The sequence below is a fragment of the Arachis ipaensis genome, chromosome B10 (genome assembly GCF_059453495.1).
Source record: "Arachis ipaensis isolate K30076 ecotype BB chromosome B10, ASM5945349v1, whole genome shotgun sequence".
Lineage (NCBI taxonomy): Eukaryota > Viridiplantae > Streptophyta > Magnoliopsida > Fabales > Fabaceae > Arachis > Arachis ipaensis.
Window position 1 is genome coordinate 75207474 of NC_142435.1, and position 13427 is coordinate 75220900.

General features: G+C 38.8%; 1 protein-coding gene and 1 non-coding gene across 2 annotated transcripts; one reads left to right on the forward strand and one right to left on the reverse strand.

Annotated features, from left to right (window-relative positions):
* Positions 1 to 1864: 1864 nt before the first annotated feature.
* Positions 1865 to 3076, forward strand: LOC107620740 (uncharacterized). Its single transcript, XM_016322866.1, has one exon. It carries the CDS (start codon positions 1865 to 1867, stop codon positions 3074 to 3076), a length of 1212 nt encoding a protein of 403 aa, XP_016178352.1.
* Positions 3077 to 7957: 4881 nt separating this feature from the next.
* On the reverse strand, positions 7958 to 8065 carry LOC148580454 (small nucleolar RNA R71). The gene has a single exon (XR_015899392.1). It is a non-coding gene; the product is annotated as a small nucleolar RNA R71 (small nucleolar RNA).
* Between the last annotated feature and the right edge of the window lie 5362 nt (positions 8066 to 13427).

Below are 13427 nucleotides of genomic sequence, written 5' to 3' on the forward strand. Positions count from 1 at the left end.
CCAATTGAGCTTCTGTAGCTCCAGAAAATCCACTTCGAGTGCAGAGAGGTCAGAAATCCAACAGCATCTGCAGTCCTTTTTCAGCCTCTGAATAAGATTTTTGCTCAGGTCCCTCAATTTCATCCTGAAAATACCTAAAATCACAGAAAAATACACAAACTCATAGTAAAGTCCAGAAATGTGATTTTTATTTAAAAACTAATAAAAATATAATAAAAACTAACTAAAACATACTAAAAACTACCTAAAAATAATGCCAAAAAGCGTATAAATTATCCGCTCATCACTTTCATTAATTTATTTTTTATTTAGATTTCCTTTAATGCATGAGCTATAACTTCTAAGTTGAATGACTCGGTCTCGACCGAATTCTAACATAGCCGAGTTTGATCCCAACATTGAAAGAACCCTGTTACACACTCGGCAAGCTAGGCAGTGGTTGGATTACACGGCTAGTGCTTTGGCCACTCTTGAGGAACCTTCTGAAACACTAGACGGAACCGAGAGTGACTTAGAGTCCATAACTTCCTATTCCTCTGTTGGCACCACTAATACATCTTTGCATACAACAGGTGAAAACCACACGGCGGAGCCACATAGGATTACCTTGCACGAACAAGGAGCACCGGGCCTCATTCTTCAACCGTTGAAAGCGAGGTATCTGAATCTTGATCCAAACTTTGAGTTGAAGAATAGTCTGATTAACTTGCATCCTAAGTACCATGGACTACCGGGCCATGACCCCATTAGGCACTTGAGAGACTTTTAAGTTGCTTGTTCTACGGCTTGAAGGCATGGTGCTGATGAGATTGCTATTATGGTTTTTTCTTTCCCCTTCTCTCTTGAGAGGTCGGCAAAAGAGTGGTTCTACTCTTAACTGGATGAAGTGGTGATTGAATGGGACCTATTGAGAAGAGATTTCTTAGACAAGTTCTTTCCGTCAGAGAAGACCGACTACATCTAGAAGGAAATTTCCAATATAATGCAAAAAGACCAAGAGACACTCTTGGAATACTGGACTCGTTTTAAGAGGTTGTTGGAATCTTGTCCACATTATGGGTTAGACACTAACTTGCTCATTAGCTATTTCACTGGAGGTCTTTATGCAGTGGATAAGAGATTGCTCACCGCCTCTAATGATGGTTCCCTTTCTAAGAACAAGACGGCGGCAGAAGCATGGAGTTTGATCAATGATGTCGCCGAGGCTACACAACATGTGAGAGTGAGGAACAATCCTTCCAAGAGTATGGTGGAAGTTCCTCCTTCCGCATCGACTTTGACTAAAGTGGTTGAAGACATGACCACTCTCCTCATGGAGATTCTCAAAGAGAAAAAGGCATTTCAATCAATCCAAGCCATCCAAGCCCCACCTCAAATTCTCCAACTTGAAGGACCTCCTAGAGTATGTGGTTTATGCTCTAGTATCGCACATTACACTGACCAATGTCATCAAGTCCAAGAGGATTACACTCTTACGGTAGCCAATGTGAACTATAACAACCATCCACCCTATCAATCTCAAGGCCAAAACAATTACTCTCATGGTAATAGTTCCAATCAAGGGTGGATGGAAAATGGTTAAGGGAACAACCACAATCAAAGATGGAACCAAGGCAACTCATCCTCTCATTATCACAACAACGCCAACCAAAACCACCATGACCAACCATACCAACACTCACAACAAAACCAACAATAACCATAGATACCAAATGCCTCATCAAAGACAACAAACCTATCAACCCTCTTCTTCTCCCACCAACCAAGGTGATGACTCTAACCGTGCACTCTACCATGAGTAAGAGAGACTTAGGGCTATGATGGAGAAACAGGAAGAGAACAATAGGATGAACAAGTTAGCACTATGAGTGCTCAAATGTCCTCCATAGCCGATATTCTCTCAAGGTTGGTCCTACCCCCTACCAACAATACCAACACCAACCAAGCCTCTAGCTCATCCAACCTTCCTTCTCAACCTCTCTCAAACCCAAAGGATAGCATCAATGCAATTACCTTGAGGAGTGGTACAACGGTTGAGGAAGTTGAACCCAAGCCTATCATGTTGGCAGATGATATTCCTAATGTAGAAGTTGGTAAAACAATGGAGATAGATGAAGATGAAAAGGAGGAAGAAGTTGTAAATGAAGAAGAAGAGCAATTGAGGGCCAAGGAACCGAAGCGGAAAAGCAACTTAGAGGAACAAATCCCTATACCTTTCCTTACGTTAGCCAAGAAGGCCAAGAAGCATGAGGAGCTTGATCCCAACATAGTGAAAATCTTCAAGAATGTGGAGATAAATATTCCACTCTTTGATGCCATACATCAAGTTCCGAAATATGCTAAGTTTCTTAAGGATGTGTGCACTCATAAAGATAAGATTGGTGGACTAGGGATGAATCTATTAGGAAATTCTGTTTCTTCTGTGATGGATAATTTTCTCGAAAAATATAGTGATCCCGGTCCTTGCTTAGTATCTTGTATGATTGGTGAGATTCAACTTAAGGATTGTATGTACGACCTAGGGTCGTGTGTGAGCATTATGCCACTCTCAATTTATGAGAAGTTGAACCTTGCACCGTTGAAGCGATCTGGGGCTAGGTTTGTGCTTGCGGACAAGAGTATAATTTTAGTTGTGGGTATTACCGAGAATGTATTGGTGAAAATTCAGGACTTAATCTTTCCGGTGGATTTCCATATCCTAGAGACACCTCCCATTGATTTGGATAGGCCATCCTCCATCTTACTTGGGAAGCCATTCTTGAAGACATCCCGGTTTAAATTAGATACATTTTCGGGGGATTATTTATGTGAGGCCAAAGGGAAGGTGGTGAAGTTCAAATTGGAGGAAACCATGAGGCAACCTCTAGAGGTACATTCAATTTTTGGTTGTGACATTGTTGAAGATGATGTGATTGAAGAACAATTTGGGAGTGATGATGAGATAAGTGTCAGTAGGAATTTGGGTATAAGAGGAGTTAGCAAGGAAAAGGGGAAGGATCCACGACTTCCATATCCTCAAGTAAATAGGGCACCAAATCATGGTGCAATTGACAAGTGGAAGCATCTCCCCTTGTAGGACACTCTTACCAGGGCCAACAGGAAGGACAAGATGGATGTCCTTGAGGATGTTTCAAAAAGATGATCTGAAGCTCATGACCATCTAACTTAAGGACGTTAAAGAAAAGTGCTAGGTGGGAGATACCCCCCCATGGTATGATCCTCCTTGTATATAGTTTCTTGCATGTAGTTTTAGAGTCTTTGTTTGATTTTGTGATTGTTATATTTTGTTGAGTTGTTTAATTGTGCTTGATTTTGTTTGATTTTGTTGTGCTTGTTAGTGTATTCATGAGGATTTCATTGATTTTGGTATTGATTAAATTGGCAATTTTGAAGAAAAATGCTTGATTTTGAGTTTTGCCTGAAATTCTAAGCGTTTTTTGAAGTGTCTACCTTGAAGGAATAACAAGATTGCACTATAACTGTCTCCCTCATGTTGTTTAAAAAAAAAAAGGTCATCCCACGCGTGAGCGTGGGCGACGCGCACGCGTCATTTGCTGAGTTCGCAACTCCTGGTACGAAAACCAAAGAGTTGCGCGACTTTTGTGCTACTTTTGTGCGAGGAGCACAATCTCATCCCACGCGTGCAAATCAGCTAACGCGTGTACGTCACTTTTCCATTTCTGCTATCCACGGGTAAGCGTGGACGACTCTTACGCGTAACTCGTGTTTTCTCTCTTCCACGCGTACGCGTGGGCGAGGTGCGCACGTCACATGCCTCACGCAGCTAGCAGGGCACACTGCCCTGTTCTCTTCTTTTTACCTTTCTTTCTTTTACTCTTTCTTCTTTTCTACTTTATTCTCCTTACCACTTCTTCTCCGCCCACTACCACCGACGACTTCAACCACCGGTGATCACCACCTCCAATGGTCCCACATTTCTCCTTCCTCTCTGCTCTCTTTTTCTCTTCTCATTGTCTCACTTATACTCAACCTCACTTTCTCCTCCTTTCAAGGTTGCATTTCTCTTCTTTCTCTTTTGTTTCTTTTTAAAATTTTTTTAACTTTGTTGTTTATTTGTTTATTGGATCACTCTTGTTTCTTTTCTTCCCTTTTATTTTCGTGTATGGGTGTTGAATCTCATTTACTTTTTGAATTGGTGGATTCCTTCATATCTCTTAGCTTGTTGTGTGATGAGCGGATAATTTATACGCTTTTTGGCATTATTTTTACATAGTTTTTAGTATGATTTAGTTAGTTTTTAGTATATTTTTATTAGTTTTTAATTAAAATTCACAATTCTGGACTTTACTATGAGTTTGTGTGTTTTTCTATGATTTCAGGTATTTTTTGGCTGAAATTGAGGGACCTGAGAAAAAATCAGATTCAGAGGTTGAAGAAGGACTGCAGATGCTGTTGGATTCTGACCTCCCTGCACTCAAAGTGGATTTTCTGGAGCTACAGAACTCCAAATGTCGTGCTCTCAATTGTTTTGGAAAGTAGACATCCAGGAATTTCCAGCAATATATAATAGTCCATACTTTGCCCGAGTTTAGACGATGCAAACTGGCGTTCAACGCCAGTTCTATGCTGCATTCTGGAGTTAAACGCCAGAAATAGGTTGCAAAGTGGAGTTAAACATCAGAAATAGGTTACAAACTGGCGTTCAACTCCAAGAGAAGCCTCTACACGTGTAAAGCTCAATGCTCAGCCCAAGTACACACCAAGTGGGCCCCGGAAGTGGATTTCTGTATCATTTACTCATTTCTGTAAACCCTAGTAACTAGTTTAGCATAAATAGGACTTTTTACTATTGTATTTATATCTTTGGATTATCTTTAGTTTCATCTTTAGATCACGTTTGGGGGCTGGCCATTCAGCCATGCCTGAACCTTCATCACTTATGTATTTTCAACGGTAGAGTTTCTACACACCATAAATTAAGTTGTGGAGCTCTGCTGTTCATCTTGGATTAATGCAAAGTACTACTGTTTTTATATTCAATACAAACTTATTCCGCTTCTAAGATATTCATTCGCACTTCAATGTGAATGTGATGATCGTGACAATCACCATCATTCCCAACTTATGAACACGTGTCTGACAACCACTTCCGTTCTACCTTAGATTGAATGGGTATCTCTTGGATATCTAATACAGGGGACCGAGTCCGAGATATTAGAATCTTCGTAGTATAAGTTAGAACCCATGGATGGCCATTCCTGAGATCCAGAAAGTCTAAACCTTGTCTGTGGTATTCCGAGTAGGATCTGGGAAGGGATGGCTATGACGAGCTTCAAACTCGCGAGTGCTGGGCGTAGTGACAGACGCAAAAGGATCAATGGATCCTATTCCAGTATGATCGAGAACCGATAGATGAATAGCCGTGCTGTGACAGAGCATCTTGGACCATTTTCACTGAGAGGACAGGAAGTAGCCATTGACAACAGTGATGCCCAATATACAGCTTGCCATGGAAAGAAGTAGGAATGATTGGATGAAGACAGCAGGAAAGCAGAGGTTCAGGAGGAACGAAAGCATCTCTATACGCTTATTTGAAATTCTCACCAATGAATTACATAAGTATCTCTATCCTATTTTATATTTTATTTATGTTTTTATTATCAATTCACCATAACCATTTGAATCCGCCTGACTGAGATTTACATGGTGACCATAGCTTGCTTCAGGCCGACAATCTCCGTGGGATCGACCCTTACTCACGTAAGGTTTATTACTTGGACGACCCAGTGCACTTGCTAGTTAGTTGTGTGAAGTTGTGACAAAGAACTAAGATTATGAACGTGCGTATTGAGTTTTTAGCACTGTTACCAAGGAATGGAACCGTCACGATTTCTGTGTACCAAGTTTTTGGCGCCGTTGCCAGGGATTGTTCGAGTTTGGACAACTGACGGTTCATCTTATTGCTCAGATTAGGTAATTTTATTTTATTTTCAAGCCTTCTATTTTATTTATTATTTTCAAAAAATACACAAAAAAAATTTCTTCTTTTTCATTCTTCCCAAAATAATTTTCGAAAAAAACCAAAAAAATTAATAAAATCATAAAAACCAAAAATATTTTGTGTTTCTTGTTTGAGTCTAATGTCAAATTTTAAGTGTGGTATCAATTGCATGTTTTTAATTTTTCATTAAAATTTTCGAAAACTCATGCATGGTGTTCTTCATGATCTTTAAGTTGTTCTTGGCCAGTCTTCTTGTTTGATCTTCATATTTTCTTGTTTTGTGTCTTTTCTTGTTTTTCATATGCATTCTTAAAACATTAATGCCTAAAGAATAAAAATTTTTAAGTTTGGTGTCTTGCATGTTTTCTTTTCTTGAAAACTTTTCAAAAATAAGTTCTTGGTGTTCATCTTGACATTCAAAGTGTTCTTGGTGTTCATCTTGACATTCATAGTGTTCTTGCATGCATCACATGTTTTGATCCAAAATTTTCATGCATTGAGTCTTTTTGATGTTTTTCTCTTTCATCATTAAAAATTCAAAAAATCAAAAAATTCTCTTTCCCTTATTCTATCATAAAATTTCGAAAATTTGGGTTGACTTTTTCAAAAATTTTTCAAAATTAGTTGTTTCTTATGAGTCAAATCAAATTTTCATTTTATAAACTCCATCTTTTTCAAATCTTTTTCAAAAAATCAAATCTTTTTCATTTTTCTTTCATAATTTTCGAAAATTTCAAATTGATTTTCAAAAATCTTTTTCTTATTTCTATTTCATATTTTCGAATTTAATACTAACAATTAATGTGATTGATTCAAAAATATTAAGTTGTTACTTGCCTATTAAGAAAGGTTCAATCTTTAAATTTTAAAATCATATCTTTTAGTTTCTTGTTAGTCAAGTAATCAACTTTAATTTTCAAAATCAAATCTTTTTAATTTTATTTTTCAAATCTTTTTCAATTTAAATTTCAATCACATCTTTTTCAAAATCAATTTCAAAATCTTTTCTAACTTCTTATCTTTTCAAATTTGATTTTCAAATCCTTTTCAATTAACCACTTAACTTTTTGATTGATTCTTATCTTTTTCAAAACTACCTAACTAATTCTCTCTCTCTAATTTTCGAAAATCCCTTCCCTCTTTTTCAAAATTCCCTTTTTTTTAACTAATTGTTTTAATTTTTAATTTAATTTGATTTCAATTTTAATTTTGGATATTTAACTTTAAATTTTATTTTTTAATTTAATTAATTTTCGAAATTCCCTCTCTCTCATCTCCTTCTATTTATTTATTCATCTACTAACACTTCTCTTCCACCCAAAATTCGAACCCCATCTTCCTCTCCGTGTTCGAATTTTACCTCTTCTCCTTCTTACATTATTCTCTTCTTATACTTGCATAAGGAATGTCTATATTGTGACATAGAGGATTCCATATTTTCTTTTCTGTTTTCTTCTTTTTTATATGAGCAGGAACAAGGATAAGAATATTTTTGTTGAGGCTGATCCTGAACCTGAAAGAACTCTGAAGAGGAAGATAAGGGAAGCTAAAGCACAACTCTCTGGAGAAAATTTGACAGAAATTTTCGAAAAAGAAGGAGACATGGCCGAAAATAATAACAATGCAAGGAAGATGCTTGGTGACTTTACTGCACCAAATTCCAATTTACATGGAAGAAGCATCTCAATTCCTGCCATCGGAGCAAACAACTTTGAGCTTAAACCTCAATTAGTTTCTCTGATGCAACAGAACTGCAAGTTTCATGGACTTCCATCTAAAGATCCTTTTCAGTTTTTAACTGAATTCTTGCAGATCTGTGATACTATTAAGACAAATGGGGTTGATCCCGAGGTCTACAGGCTTACGCTTTTCCCATTTGCTATAAGAGACAGAGCTAGAATATGGTTGGACTCTCAACCTAAGGATAGCCTAAACTCTTGGGATAAGCTGGTCATGGCTTTCTTAGCCAAGTTCTTTCCTCCTCAAAAGCTTAGTAAGCTTAGAGAGGATGTTCAAACCTTCAAACAGAAAGAAGGTGAATCCCTCTATGAAGCTTGGGAGAGATACAAGGAACTGACCAAAAAGTGTTCTTCTGACATGCTTTCAGAATGGACCATCCTGGATATATTCTATGATGGTCTGTCTAAGCTATCAAAGATGTCACTGGACCATTTTGCAGGTAGATCCATTCACCTAAAGAAAATGCCTGCAGAAGCTCAAGAACTCATTGACATGGTTGCAAATAACCAGTTCATGTACACTTCTAAAAGGAATCCTGTGAATAATGGGACGCCTATGAGGAAGGGAGTTCTTGAAATTGATACTCTGAATGCCATATTGGCTCAGAATAAAATATTGACTCAGCAAGTCAATATGATCTCTTAGAGTCTGAATGGATTGAAGGAATCATCCAACAGTACTAAAGAAGCATCTTCTAAAGAAGAAGCTTATGATCCTGAGAACCTTGCAATAGCAGAGGTGAATTACGTGGGTGAACCCTATGGAAACACCTATAATCCCTCATGGAGGAATCATCCAAATTTCTCATGGAAGGATTAACAAAAGCCTCAACAAGGCTTTAATAATGGTGGAAGAAACAGGTTTAGCAATAGCAAGCCTTTTCCATCATCCACTCAGCAACAGACAGAGAATTCTGAGCGGAATCCATCTAGCTTAGCAAATATAGTCTCTGATCTATCTAAGGCCACTTTAAATTTCATGAATAAAACAAGGTCCTCCATTAGAAATTTGGAGGCACAAGTGGGCCAGCTGAGTAAAAGAGTCACTGAAACTCCTCCTAGTACTCTCCAAAGCAATACAAAAGAGAATCCAAAAAGAGAGTGCAAGGCCATTGATTTAACCATCATGGCCGAACCTACAAGGGAGGGAGAGGACGTGAATCCCAGTGAGGAAGACCTCCTGGGACATCCAGTGATCAATAAGGAGTTTCCCTCTGAGGAACCAAAGGAATCTGAGGCTCATCTAGAGACCATAGAGATTCCATTGAACCTCCTTATGCCATTCATGAGCTCTGATGAGTATTCTTCTTCTGAAGAGAATGAAGATGTCACTGAAGAGCAAGTTGCCAAGTACCTTGGTGCAATCATGAAGCTGAATGCCAAATAATTTGGTAATGAGACTTGGGAAGATGAACCTCCCTTGCTCATCAATGAACTGAGTGAGCTGGATCAACTGACATTGCCTCAGAAGAAACAGGATTTTGGAAAGTTCTTAATATCTTGTACCATAGGCACCATGACCTTTGAGAAAGCTCTATGTGACCTTGGGTCAGGGATAAACCTCATGCCACTCTCTATAATGGAGAAACTGGGAATCTTTGAGGTGCAAGCTGCCAGAATCTCATTATAGATGACAGACAACTCAAGAAAACAGGCTTATGGACAAGTAGAGGACATGCTAGGAAAGGTTAAAGGCCTTTACATCCCTGCTGATTTCATAATCCTAGACACTGGGAAGGATGAGGATGAATCCATCATCCTTGGAAGACCCTTCCTAGCCACAGCAAGAGCTGTGATTGCTGTGGACAGAGGAGAATTGATCCTTCAACTGAATGAGGATAACCTTGTGTTTAAAACTCAAGGATCTCCTTCTGTAACCATGGAGAGGAAGCAAGAAAAGCTTTTTTCACTGCAGAGTCAACCAAATCCCCCAAAGTCAAACTCTAAGTTTGGTGTTAGGAGGTCACAACCAAACTCTAAGTTTGGTGTTGAACCCCCACATTCAAACTCTAAGTTTGGTGTTGGGAGGTTCCAACAATGCTCTGAACATCTGTGAGGCTCCATGAGAGCTCACTGTCAAGCTATTGACATTAAAGAAGCGCTTGTTGGGAGGCAACCCAATGTTATCTAATTATATTTATTTATCTTCTATTGTTATTTCGTGTTTTATTAGGTTGATGAACATGTGGAGTCACAAAAACTACTAAAAAATAAAAAACAAAATGAAAAACAGCAGAAAAAACAGCACACCCTAGAGGAAAGCAGTCTAGCGTTTAACGCCAGAAACAAGCAGCAGTCTGGCGTTAAACGCCAGGATTGCATGTATAGGGCATTTTACACGTCTAAAAGGTGCAGGGATGAAAAACCCTTGACACCTCAGGATCTGTGGACCCCACTGGACCCCTACCTTCCCTTCTTCTCTCCTCTTCACACCTTTTCATGACTCTCTTCCCCAAATACCCTTCACCAATCAACTCAATCACTCTTCTCCATCACCTCTTCACCACTCACATCCACCCTCTCTTCCCCAAAAACCCCACCTACCTTCAAATTCAAACTAATTTCCCTCCCAAACCCAACCCTAATGGCCGAAACTTCACCCTCCCCCACTCCTATATAAACCTCTCATTCCTTCTTCATTTTCACACAACACAACCCTAAATTCACCCTTGGCCGAAAACACCTCACCCTCTATCTCCTCCATTTTTTTCTTCTTCTACTATTTTTCTTTCTTCTTTTGCTTGGGGACGAGCAAATATTTTAAGTTTGGTGTGGTAAAAAGCATAGCTTTTTATTTTTCCATAACCATTAATGGCACCTAAGGCCAGAGAAACCTCTAGAAAGAGGAAAGGGAAGGCAATTGCTTCTACCTTTGAGTCATAGGAGATGGAGAGATTCATCTCAAAGGTCTATCAAGACCATTTCTATGAAGTTGTGGCCAAGAAGAAAGTGATCCCTGAGGTTCCTTTCAAGCTCAAAAAGAATGAGTATCCGGAGATCCGACTTGAGATCCAAAGAAGAGGTTGGGGAGTTCTCACCAACCCCATTCAACAAGTCGGGATCCTAATGGTTCAAGAGTTCTATGCAAACGCATGGATCACTAGGAACCATGATCAAAGTGTGAACCCAAATCCAAAGCATTGGCTCACCATGGTTTGGGGAAAATACTTAGATTTCAGTATGAAAAATGTAAGGCTGGCGTTCAACTTGCCAATGATGGAAGAGAACGCACGCCCCTACACAAGAAGGGTCAACTTTGATCAAAGGTTGGACCAAGTCCTCATAGACATATGTGAAGAAGGAGCTCAATGGAAAATTGACTCAAGAGGCAAGCCGGTTCAATTAAGAAGGCATGACCTCAAACCAGTGGCTAGGGGATGGATAGAGTTCATTCAACACTCAATCATTCCTACTAGTAACCGGTCTGAAGTTACTATAGACTGGGCCATCATGATCCATAGTATCATGATTGGAGAAGAGGTGAAAGTTCATGAGATTATACCTCAAGAACTCTACAAGGTGGCTGACAAGTCCTCCACTTGGGCAAGGTTAGCCTTTCCTCACCTCATATGTCCCCTCTACAATTCGGCTGGAATTGACATAGAGGGAGACATCCTCATTGAAGAGGACAAGCCCATCACTAAGAAAAGGATGGAGCAAATAAGAGATCATGGACCTCAACATGAGCATGAGAAAATTTCTCACCATGAAATCCCTGAGATACTTCAGGGGATGCACTTTCCCCCACAGAATTATTGGGAGCAAATCAACACATCCCTAGGAGAATTAAGTTCCAACATGGGATAACTAAGGGTGGAGCATCAAGAGCACTTCATCATCCTCCATGAAATTAGAGAAGATCAAAGAGCTATGAGGGAGGAGCAAGAAAGACAAGGAAGAGACATAGAGGAGCTCAAGAGCACCATTGGTTCTTCAAGAAGAGGAAGACGCCACCCTCACTAAGGTGGACTCATTCCTTAATCTCCTTGTTTATTTATTTCCATGTTTTTTGGTTTTTGAGCCTTATGTGTTATTTATGTTTGTGCCTTTACTACATGATCATTAGTGTCTAAGTGTCTATCCCTTAAAGTAATGAATATGAATCCATCACCTCTCTTGAATGAAAAATGTTTTAATTACAAAAGAACAAGTACATGGTTTCGAATTCATCCTTGAAACTAGTTTAATTATTTTGATGTGATGACAATACTTTTTGTTTTCTGAATGAATGCTTGAACAGTGCATATGTCTTTTGAATTTGATGTTTATGAATGTTAAATATGTTGGCTCTTGAAGAATAAGGAAAAAGGAAAAATGTTATTTGATAATCTGAAAAATCATAAAAATGATTCTTGAAGCAAGAAAAAGCAGTGAATACAAAAGCTTGCAGAAAAAAAAATGAGAAAAAAAAAGAGAAAAAGAAAAAGAAAAAGCAAGCAGAAAAAGCCAAAAGCTCTTTAAACCAAAAGGCAAGAGCAAAAAGCCAATAGCCCTTAAAACCAAAAGGCAAGGGTAATAAAAAGGATCCAAGGCTTTGAGCATCAGTGGATAGGAGGGCCTAAAGGAATAAAATCCTGGCCTAAGCGGCTAAACCAAGCTGTCCCTAACCATGTGCTTGTGGCGTGAAGGTGTCAAGTGAAAACTTGAGACTGAGCGGCTAAAGACAAGGTCCAAAGCAAAAACAGAGTGTGCTTAAGAACTCTGGACACCTCTAATTGGGGACTTTAGCAAAGCTGAGTCACAATCTGAAAAGGTTCACCCAGTTATGTGTCTGTGGCATTTATGTATCCGGTGATAATACTAGAAAACAAAGTGCTTAGGGCCACGGCCAAGACTCATAAAGTAGCTGTGTTCAAGAATCAACATACTGAACTAGGAGAATCAATAACACTATCTGAATTCTAAGTTCCTATAGATGCCAATCATTTTGAACCTCAATGGATAAAGTGAGATGCCAAAACTATTCAAGAGGCAAAAAGCAATAAGTCCTGCTCATCTGATTAGAGCTAAGTTTCATTGATATTTTGGAATTTATAGTATATTCTCTTCTTTTTATCCTATTTGATTTTCAGTTGCTTGGGGACAAGAAACAATTTAAGTTTGGTGTTGTGATGAGCGGATAATTTATACGCTTTTTAGCATTATTTTTACATAGTTTTTAGTATGATTTAGTTAGTTTTTAGTATATTTTTATTAGTTTTTAATTAAAATTCACATTTCTGGACTTTATTGTGAGTTTGTGCATTTTTCTGTAATTTCGGATATTTTCTGGCTGAGATTGAGCGACCTGAGCAAAAATCAGATTCAGAGGTTGAAGAAGGACAGCAGATGTTGTTGGATTCTGACCTCCCTGCACTCAAAGTGGATTTTCTGGAGCTACAAAACGCTAAATGACGCACTCTCAATTGCGTTGGAAAGTAGACATCCAGGGCTTTCCAGCAATAATTAATAGTCCATAATTTGCCTGAGTTTAGACGATGAAAACTGGCATTGAACGCCAGTTCTATGCTGCATTCTGGAGTTAAACGCCAGAAACAGGTTGCAAAGTGGAGTTAAATGCCAGAAACAGGTTACAAACTGGCGTTCAACTCCAAGAGAAGCCTCTACACGTGTAAAGCTCAATGCTCAGCCCAAGCACACACCAAGTAGGTCCCGGAAGTGGATTTCTGCATCATTTACTCATTTCTGTAAACCCTAGTAACTAGTTTAGCATAAATAGGAATTTT